The sequence below is a fragment of the Syngnathus scovelli genome, chromosome 14 (genome assembly GCF_024217435.2).
Source record: "Syngnathus scovelli strain Florida chromosome 14, RoL_Ssco_1.2, whole genome shotgun sequence".
NCBI classification, from domain to species: domain Eukaryota; kingdom Metazoa; phylum Chordata; class Actinopteri; order Syngnathiformes; family Syngnathidae; genus Syngnathus; species Syngnathus scovelli.
Window position 1 is genome coordinate 9,697,727 of NC_090860.1, and position 9,305 is coordinate 9,707,031.

Genomic DNA, 9,305 nt, shown 5'->3' on the forward strand with positions numbered 1-9,305 from the left:
CCCACTGAGATTCGAACCTGAGTCACTGGGGTGAAAGCCCAGAGGACTAACCATTACCCTATGGAAGCCTTTCTCTCTGTGCATGGGACATGCATGGTTTTATGGTTACACAAGCAACTGTGTTGCAAACTTTCTATGATAAAATGTTCTGGGTCCCACTGAGATTCGAACCTGGGGCGCTGGGGTGAAAGCCCAGAGCACTAACCACTACCCTATGGAAGCATTTCTCTTTGTCCATGGGACATGCATGGTTTTATGGTTACACGAGCAACTGTGTTGCAAATTTTCTATGATAAAATGTTTAGGGTCCCACTGAGATTTGAACCTGGGTCGCTGGGGTGAAAGCCCAGAGCACTAACCACTAACCTATGGAAGCCTCTCTCTCTGTGTAAGGGACATGCATGGTTTTATGGTTACACGAGCAACTGTGTTGCAAATTTTCTATGATAAAATTTTTTGGGTCCCACTGAGATTCGAACCTGAGTCCCTGGGGTGATAGCCCAGAGCACTAACCATTACCCTATGGAAGCCTTTCTCTCTGTGAAAGGGACATGCATGGTTTTATGGAGCAGCTCCAGATGTCATCAACACGTGTACACGAACACCTAGCAAAGTACAATTTAAAATGACACTTTCGAAGTACCCAAAGTTAAACTTACAAAAGAAAACCCATAACAAATAAAACTTACACAAGAAGAGCCCTAACGTGGCACTTGACAGCTGTCAGTGTCAAATGCAAAATGTAAACAAGGACCATGTAAAAATTAGGTCAATGCAATCTCCGGTTAGAATATGATATTTTGTAGCTATTAACAAGTAGAATAGTTTTAAATTAGTCATAATTATTTAGGCAGATAATTATGGGATATTTTGGTACACTACACGAGGTAAAAAAAATAATAAAATAAGAAAGTGTAGCGAACGATTCTTTTGAACAAATATTTTGAGTGAACCGATTCTAAAGATTCAGCTCACTTGAGAACTGGAATGCACATCACTAGTACAAAACAGTGCATGCAATTGTCGACCACCGGTTGAAATAGCCGACTGGTTAGTGAGTCGGGCTCTTGCTCGGCAAGACCATTGTTCGAACCCAGGTGCGAGGAAATGCTTTTGTTGTGCAATTAACCCTTTATTTATTCTCTTTTTTTTTAACCTCGTGTAGTGTACCTACACATATTGTCATATAAAGCAGTTAACCAAATGTCTGATTTTAATGTTTTAATTGGCGAATATAAAAACAAGGAATAAGACGGCAGACAAGTTTTAACATAAACGTTTTTTAAAAATAATAATATTAAAAGCAAATTTCAAACCAGCAATCTAATGTGAAATTGCAGTAGATATATTGGATAACAATATTTAGGCGTAGGTATACACGTTATTTAAAAAACGACTATGTGTTATACTACGATATGAGTGTTTACCAGCTCAGTGGCCTAAGAGGAGAGTGTCCGCCCTGAGATTGGGAGGTTGTGGGTTCAAACCCCTGCCGAGTCATACCAGTGACTATAACAATGGTACCCATTTCTTCCCTGCTTGGCACTCAGTGTAAGGGGTTGAAATGGGGCCCCCCCCTGCTACTCACGATCATTGGGACTTTTGGCACTCAGTGTAAGCCTGTCAACATAGGCAGCCGTGTGATTACGCAATCCTCAAAGGATTAGATCCAAATTAGAACCCAATATCCAAGTAGACAATGAACATGTCTGTTTAGTTAACACAAATTGTCCACACTCACACACGATCCTAATCTAAGGGCCCAATACAAATTGACACGAGTCTTCTGCCATCTAGTGGTAAGACCTTAAATTGGTCTTTTCCTTAATACAACTTCATCAACCATACGTGTTCTGTAAATTAAAAAGCTTGCACGTTCTTTCTTACATGTTGTATTTAATGAATCAAAAACAAACAGAGATGAACAAACACACAAAGCAAATGTCAAAAAATACATCCATATTGAATATATGCATATTGATTTTTAAATAACTGATTTTTTTTAATTACATCAAAATATTTACTTATATACAAATATACAATCAATGCAAGCCCACAGAAAAAACTGTGAACTCATTCTCACCAGTGACCATCTCATTTACAACATTTGATGTTTCAATAGTATTATCTCTGTGTCTACTGATGTATTTGGCATTTGAGTGGTAATATGGCAAGGTGACATTTTGGGGCTACAGACCCAAGTCCGCTTTTCTGTCTTGTATTTGTAGCGACGCCATTTCTTCGCTTTGTGTGTAGTCACAGCAGTTTTAATCTTATCTGAAACAAAGTCAAACAAAACAAGAAAGGAGATTGAGTGTGAGATCATTTATGTGTCATTTGTGTGTAACTGAGACAAATTAAAATATTCATCACTTTACCATTTAAATGCTGTAAGCAATGCAAAGATTTTGGACTATAATTAATATCTTACCTATGACACCACCTATGTTTCCTCTCTCTCCAGAGTTTGTGTGAATCTCGTCAAAGTCATCGGGCATATTCGGCTCATGTTCCATCGTGGTGGAGGATGGTTTTCCTAGCATTCGTGGCAGCATACCTGTGACATGCAGACAAAGCAAAGAAAAAAAATCAATACGATTCGGACTAACCGAGGCTGAAAAGACGAGTGGTTGAGGTGTGTGCAGTTTTACCCAAGTTGTGAGCGTTCTCAATGAAGCAGTGAATGACAGCAGTCTCCAGTTGGAGGTCTTTCTCTGTGTTGCTGTTCAACTTGGTTCTTACTTTAGACTGGAGAAGGGTGGGAGCCAAGACAAGTGACAAGTTACTGATGTTCATGTTGTTCTTTGCGCTCCTGTAATGAGACCCAGATATCAGTTAGCACATTGAAAGAAAAAGTCCTTCCTGGAACAGGCAAAAGAAAAACATGCAAGCACCTGTTGGATACTTTGTGAAGGAAGTCAGCAAAGTAACGCATGACGCTCAAGTTCTTGTCAGGCAGGAGGCAAGTAATCAACATGGTGGCGGAGGTGCGGTCCTCCTTGGTGTGGAGCTGCTGGGCCTTGAGAAAGGCCTTTTGCATCTCAATAGGCAGCACAGGTTCTGGCAGGTCCTTGAAGAAACGCTTCAGCAAACCAGTCAGATCGTTGGGACGCGCGGCAGACAGGCACTCCTCACCCGAATCCAATTTTGTCTGGAAGCGTGCAAAGAAATCATGTCTGAAAGACCTTTCAAGCAATACACAGTGAGAGCAAAGTAGAATCACTTACCTGCAATACTTTCACATTAGCAAAAGAGCCTGATCTTCTGAACAGGCCCTCCATGTCAAGATGCGCCTCCAACATGTTGCATGCGTCCACCAGGAAGCTAGCAAAGCAGTTTATATGTTTAGTCTTGCACTTTGAGCAATATTCAATACATGCAAATAAAGGCATCCTCTTACCCATTTGCTAATCGTGCATGTGTGGAGAATCGGAGAATCTTGAGATTTCATATTGTGTCGATCTGATTGTATTGCATCGGCACATATTCAGTTTATGTGTGTGTTGCTGCGTGCTTTTGCTAAGTGACAGACACTATGAAGGTTGTGGTGCGTTTGTGGTCCAATGGAAATCAGAGCATGCACTTCAAAGGGAGAACCTGGATTGTTCATTTTTCACCAACGTAAAACACACAGTCAAGTCGAGACACCTCGACTGTGATAGCCACTCAGCTGCTGTCAGAACAGCAGAGCGTCTTTAAAAGTGACTTTGTTCTTATTGTTGCAATATTTATAGACCTAGTCTAAAACAGTAAACAAATCACGTTGATTCTTTTATTTTAATCACAATCACTTTAAATAGTTTATTTCTTACACCGTCTAAAACCTTTTTAAAAAACTGTCACTTTTATTTAAAAAAAGGAATACAATTTAAAGAATATTTAGTATTTATTTCGATTAAATTATTCGACTCTCCATACATATATAGGAATAGGACGTGTACGTGTTTCGTTGTAATATAACTGATTTTAATATAGGAGCTTAACAGATTTTTGTTGGCGGTGTGCCGCGAGATTTTTTCCAATGAAAAGGTGTGCCGTGATTGAAAAAAAGGTTGGGAAAGTTGCTCTTACCTAGGGACGCTCCCGTACTCCGTCTGGGAACATGGTAAGATCTCCAAAGGCACCCCAAAAACCTTTGTCTGAGAACAAATGGAGAGCTAGACGAGAAAGGAAATGTATTGAATTAGTAATGAGCTCAGAAACGTTAACGTTAAAGTCCCAATGATCGTCGTCACACACTGTAACTATTACCCTGTAAATGTTAAAATGACATGTCCGTACCAAAATAAGTGCAATACTAGATTAGATAGATAGTTTGAGAAACATTTTGGGGGGAAAAAAGTAGTTTGTATTGGTCAAACTTACCGAATTTGTCGCTTCTGACTTGTAACTGACACCTTTTTTCTTCCCGTTCTTGATCTTGATCTCGTACACCGTTCGAAGTTGCCGCACAGCAATTTGACGAATCACATTTTTCCCCAAGACGATCATTCTGTCTTCTTATTTGAAAATTATCAAGTAGAAAACAGTTTTGAGGGATAAAATCCAATTCGCTCGGCGCTCCGGTGACAAGATGACAAGTGTCGTTTCACGCTGCAATCTGCTAATGTTCGCTGATAATCGCAGGAAAAAACGACAAATATTTCAAGATGCTAAGCAAATAAAAAGAACTCTGGTAAGAAATACGTCCATCCAAAACGGGTGTCTTCATCAATCTGCTCCCAGACAGCATCCAGATTTGCTCTACTGCTGACGTCATTGATTAACGGCTGGATGAGGCGGTAGGGCACGCGATTGGCTGAGTCACCTTCTTCTTCTTCAAAACAAAAAAGTTTCTAGAAACTGTCAAATGATGACGTCAAAGATTTGGTCACTAGGAAAAATTTAAGCAAAGTGCAGCTGAAGCAGAAGAATCGAGTTTAAATACAGTAGTTTTAACATTTCCTATGGATGCATTAAAATAAATCACCACAAGAGGGCAATAAAACCCCTTGTTGTTATCTTGAGTATAATTTGATTAGTTTTTACTTTGTTTTTGTGAGTAACAGTTTCAATGTGCCTCATAGAGTTACAGTTTAACTTTTTCACTTTTATTCACCACATTATATCTGTCACTGTAATGTTTTTCACGTAAAAATCAAAATTCTGATTAATTCCTAATGCCACGTTGGTGAGATGATGAAGAACAATGTTTTGGACACATGTTCACACATTCTAGGATGTCCACACACATGCACACACACACGTACACGCATATACACGTGCACACATGCACACAGGCACACACACACTGCTGAGAATTGTTTCTAAATTCATAGTTTGTGTCAGTCTTCCCCAAATGTAGCAAACTGAGGAACACTTTGTCCTCTGTGCAAGTGTCCAAGACAGATTGTTACTTGTATGATTTATTTTACTAGACCAATTTAAAGTGTAGTTGTAACATCTTAACAGGAACCTTGTTCCAATAAAACTGCATTCTACAAATAAAACAAACGCCAGAGTTGAGCGGAAAAATGCCAAGAAAAAGTCTTTCTGTGTCTTTAGCACATCCATATTGGGATGGGCGTGCTATAATGAGTAAAGATTTTCTGTTTCTGAATGCTGATCTTTGATTATCTGTGCGTACGCATGGTCCAAGAAGGTTATAAATTGCACAAATTAAAGTGCAAACCTATTGAATCAAATGCATGCACATATACAAACTACAAGAAGCATAAATTTGTGCAGACACGTTTTTAGAGAATGAGGCCCAAGGTTGCTTTTTATTATGCCAGGAAGTAACTGGTGATGACAATACAATATACAACCATTATTTATCCGTTCCACTTAATTGATTGACTTGGCATTGCCATTTACTTCTTATATTCCTTTTTCAATGACAGCGCAAACAGCTTCATTGCTCACGTAGCAAGACGACAAATCGGGACTCTCACGAGGGCTTAGTTTTATTACAACAGAATATGTATATACAGGAGAAAATAGCGGACAAAGACGAATGATGTTGATTGTGTGTTTAGAAACATTTCCTGTGGACAATGGAAGGGCCTGCCTCATCATATTCCTGCTTGCTGATCCACATCTGCTGGAAGGTGGACAGGGAAGCCAGGATGGAGCCACCGATCCAGACGGAATATTTCCTCTCAGGTGGGGCAATGATCTATGGTAGGGATAAACATGACATTTAGTGTTTTGCAGCAGGATAAAGTGTCAAATAAATTATTTTACCTTAATCTTCATGGTGCTTGGAGCCAGAGCTGTAATCTCCTTCTGCATACGGTCAGCAATACCAGGGTACATGGTGGTACCACCGGACAGCACATTATTGGCGTAAAGGTCCTTACGGATGTCAATGTCACATTTCATGATGCTGTTGTAGGCGGTCTCATGGATACCGGCAGACTCCATACCTGATAGATGATAATCACAATGTAAGTTAAAAATAAAGAGGGAGAGAATCAAAACAAAAGGGAGGAACTCACCAATGAAAGAGGGCTGGAACAGGGTCTCGGGGCAACGGAAACGCTCGTTACCGATGGTGATGACTTGTCCGTCGGGCAGCTCATAGCTTTTTTCCAAGGAGGAGGAGGAGGCAGCGGTGGCCATCTCATTCTCAAAGTCAAGAGCAACGTAGCACAGCTTCTCCTTGATGTCACGCACGATCTCACGCTCAGCTAAGGCACACGGTGATGAAGTTAGGGAATGACACCAATGCATGGGTGATAAGTGGGCTTACCAGTTGTGACAAAGGAGTAGCCACGCTCAGTCAAGATCTTCATCAGGTAGTCAGTGAGGTCACGTCCAGCCAGATCCAAACGCATGATTGCATGGGGCAGAGCGTAGCCCTCATAGATGGGGACGTTGTGGGTCACACCATCGCCAGAGTCAAGCACGATACCTTTGACAAGAAGAAAAGAGACAGAACTTCATTAAGTGCCAAATAAAGAAATAAAACATTTATCTTTTAAGTGTACCTAATAAAATGATACTGGAAACATTGCATTGTACTAACCGGTGGTACGGCCAGAAGCATACAGGGACAGAACAGCCTGGATGGCCACATACATGGCGGGGACGTTGAAGGTCTCAAACATGATCTGCAAAATAAGGCCAGCAGAAGGTTGAAATGTCAAGATAAATCACATATGTAACTTGTGATTTTCAATTTGTCATTTCTCACCTGTGTCATCTTTTCCCTGTTGGCCTTGGGGTTCAGAGGGGCCTCAGTGAGCAGGGTGGGGTGCTCCTCAGGGGCCACACGCAGCTCATTGTAGAAGGTGTGGTGCCAGATCTGATTGACAAAAGACAACAACTGCTCTCAGGACTAAAACAACAACAGCAACCTGGTCCTCGAAGTTTGGTTAAAAATAGCTTTGCCGATTGTGCTCGTGTGAAATGTTCCCGTTCTGGAAGGTCAGCTGCCACGTATGGCGTTAATGAGCGTCAATGTCTATACACACCTTCTCCATATCATCCCAGTTGGTGATGATGCCATGCTCGATGGGGTACTTGAGGGTTAGGATACCTCTCTTGCTCTGGGCTTCATCACCGACGTAGCTGTCCTTCTGACCCATACCCACCATCACACCCTGGGAAAAGAATCAACATGTTCAACTTTCTATCCTTTTTTTTTTTAATACAAAAAGTAGTAAAGTCAAGCCAACCTGGTGGCGGGGCCTTCCAACAATGGAAGGGAAGACAGCACGGGGAGCGTCATCTCCGGCAAATCCAGCCTTGACCAAGCCAGAGCCGTTGTCGCACACAAGGGCGGTAGTCTCGTCGTCGTCACACATTTTTAGGCTTCACTGGAGTGGTCTGTGTTGAGAGAAGAAACAGACACTCATTAGATGTGTGGCATGAAGTGACTTTATAGTGACCCGCCGGTAATATCCGAAACATTTATTAACTTAACACTTCAAAGACCTGACACTGGCGTTTATATTTAGGGTGCTAATTAGACATGCCCTTGTATTTTGATCTGGACCTTATTGTAAAACAGCTGTGGGTAAAGTATGATCCAATCTGTTCTTCCATTTCGTCCGTCGAGAATTAACAAGAGTCCTGTAAGAATATGTGCTGTAGACAATTAGTATTGGCTGTGTTAATCATTTTAATAAAAAAAAAATTGGTTGATTAAAGCTTCAATTTAAATACAATAAAGATAGAGTAAATTGTATTAGTGAGATTACAATCATACCCTATTGCATATAAATTAAGCCTTTTTTAATCTTCTTCCTATATGGCCACACCCATCTGTCAGTTTTCCAAAATCCAATAGCCACCACCCTTGACCCCCTACTCTAGAATGACTGATACCATATCTCCATGATTGTTCCTAGAAGCTGCTGAGGTAGCACCAAAAAGGGTCATAACAGTGAGAGAGAAAGAGAGACATGTGGTCTATTTTAGGCCTTCACAGTAGTTAACACAAGTGACACTTAGACCCTCTCCCGCCTATTTCAGATCTGCCGGCATCCAGCTGTTTCTTCACTTTACCACTTTTGTTTTACTACATCACCCCTGCTACCACTTAACCCTGTTTATGGGTTAACAAGAGCCAGCACATTTGGCAAACTCTTTAACAGCGTGCTATGAAATTGGGCACCATTATGCAAATATTATCTATGCTCATTAAGAAATTTCACCATAGCAATTAATTGTTTCAGACAACTGAAATCAAGCAATCCTTTTTGTGATGGAAATGTTTAACAGATTAAATCACATTTTCGCCAAGTGAACATAATAGAAAGAAGACTCCAATAAGCATACTCACCAAGGTGCACTTGTAGACGGATGCTTCCACTGGGACAAGGACCGAGGCTGAGATGAGTTCCTTATATAAGACCCCTCAGTCTGTGGCTAGGGGGGCGTGTCTGAAAGTCCACACAAGTCCAAATAAGTGCCGCTAGAAAAGAAATGCACAAGCCAGACTGAAGAGAGTGTTTAGCAAATAGGGATGTGACTGCTACACAGTAAAATTATGTGCAGTTATGATCACAGATATACAAGGCAAGTCGACACACCCTGCAACAGTTGAACAGAAATGTGAGAAGATTCTTTCACTCATTTGAGAGTGAAACTAGAATATTAGCAGTAGGTCTCAATGTATGCATAAACTGTATACAATTTATTGCATCTAATTTTATTAGATTATTTCACTCTCTTGATTGTGAATGTCATTTAATCTACTGCATAAGAAGTTTTGCATGGGAAGTTTTTTCCACAATATGATGACAGGACTTCATACTAACCTTTTTTTTTTAACTATGACTAACTTTTCTTATCTAGGAGCACAGTGGCAAAAATAT

At 40.6% G+C, this 9,305-nt stretch overlaps 2 protein-coding genes across 3 annotated transcripts; both read right to left on the bottom strand.

The window, feature by feature from the left end:
* Positions 1-1,876: 1,876 nt before the first annotated feature.
* Positions 1,877-4,775, bottom strand: LOC125981291 (inactive Rho GTPase-activating protein 11B). The gene is made up of 7 exons (XM_049741259.2): positions 4,366-4,775; positions 4,072-4,139; positions 3,228-3,324; positions 2,895-3,151; positions 2,652-2,812; positions 2,432-2,557; positions 1,877-2,277 (listed from the first exon to the last, which is right to left on the bottom strand). Exons 1-7 carry the CDS (start codon positions 4,489-4,491, stop codon positions 2,099-2,101), a joined length of 1,014 nt encoding a protein of 337 aa, XP_049597216.1. The 5' UTR covers positions 4,492-4,775; the 3' UTR covers positions 1,877-2,098.
* Positions 4,776-5,732: 957 nt separating this feature from the next.
* Positions 5,733-8,889, bottom strand: LOC125980381 (actin, alpha cardiac muscle). Of its 2 annotated transcripts, XM_049739390.2 has the most exons (9): positions 8,771-8,889; positions 7,662-7,812; positions 7,458-7,586; positions 7,178-7,288; positions 7,010-7,094; positions 6,734-6,895; positions 6,480-6,671; positions 6,226-6,407; positions 5,733-6,157 (listed from the first exon to the last, which is right to left on the bottom strand). In XM_049739390.2, exons 2-9 carry the CDS (start codon positions 7,788-7,790, stop codon positions 6,014-6,016), a joined length of 1,134 nt encoding a protein of 377 aa, XP_049595347.1. In that variant the 5' UTR covers positions 7,791-7,812; positions 8,771-8,889; the 3' UTR covers positions 5,733-6,013. The 2 variants fall into 2 exon arrangements, with proteins under 2 accessions (XP_049595347.1, XP_049595346.1); XM_049739389.2 differs by having other exon boundaries at positions 6,226-6,671.
* Between the last annotated feature and the right edge of the window lie 416 nt (positions 8,890-9,305).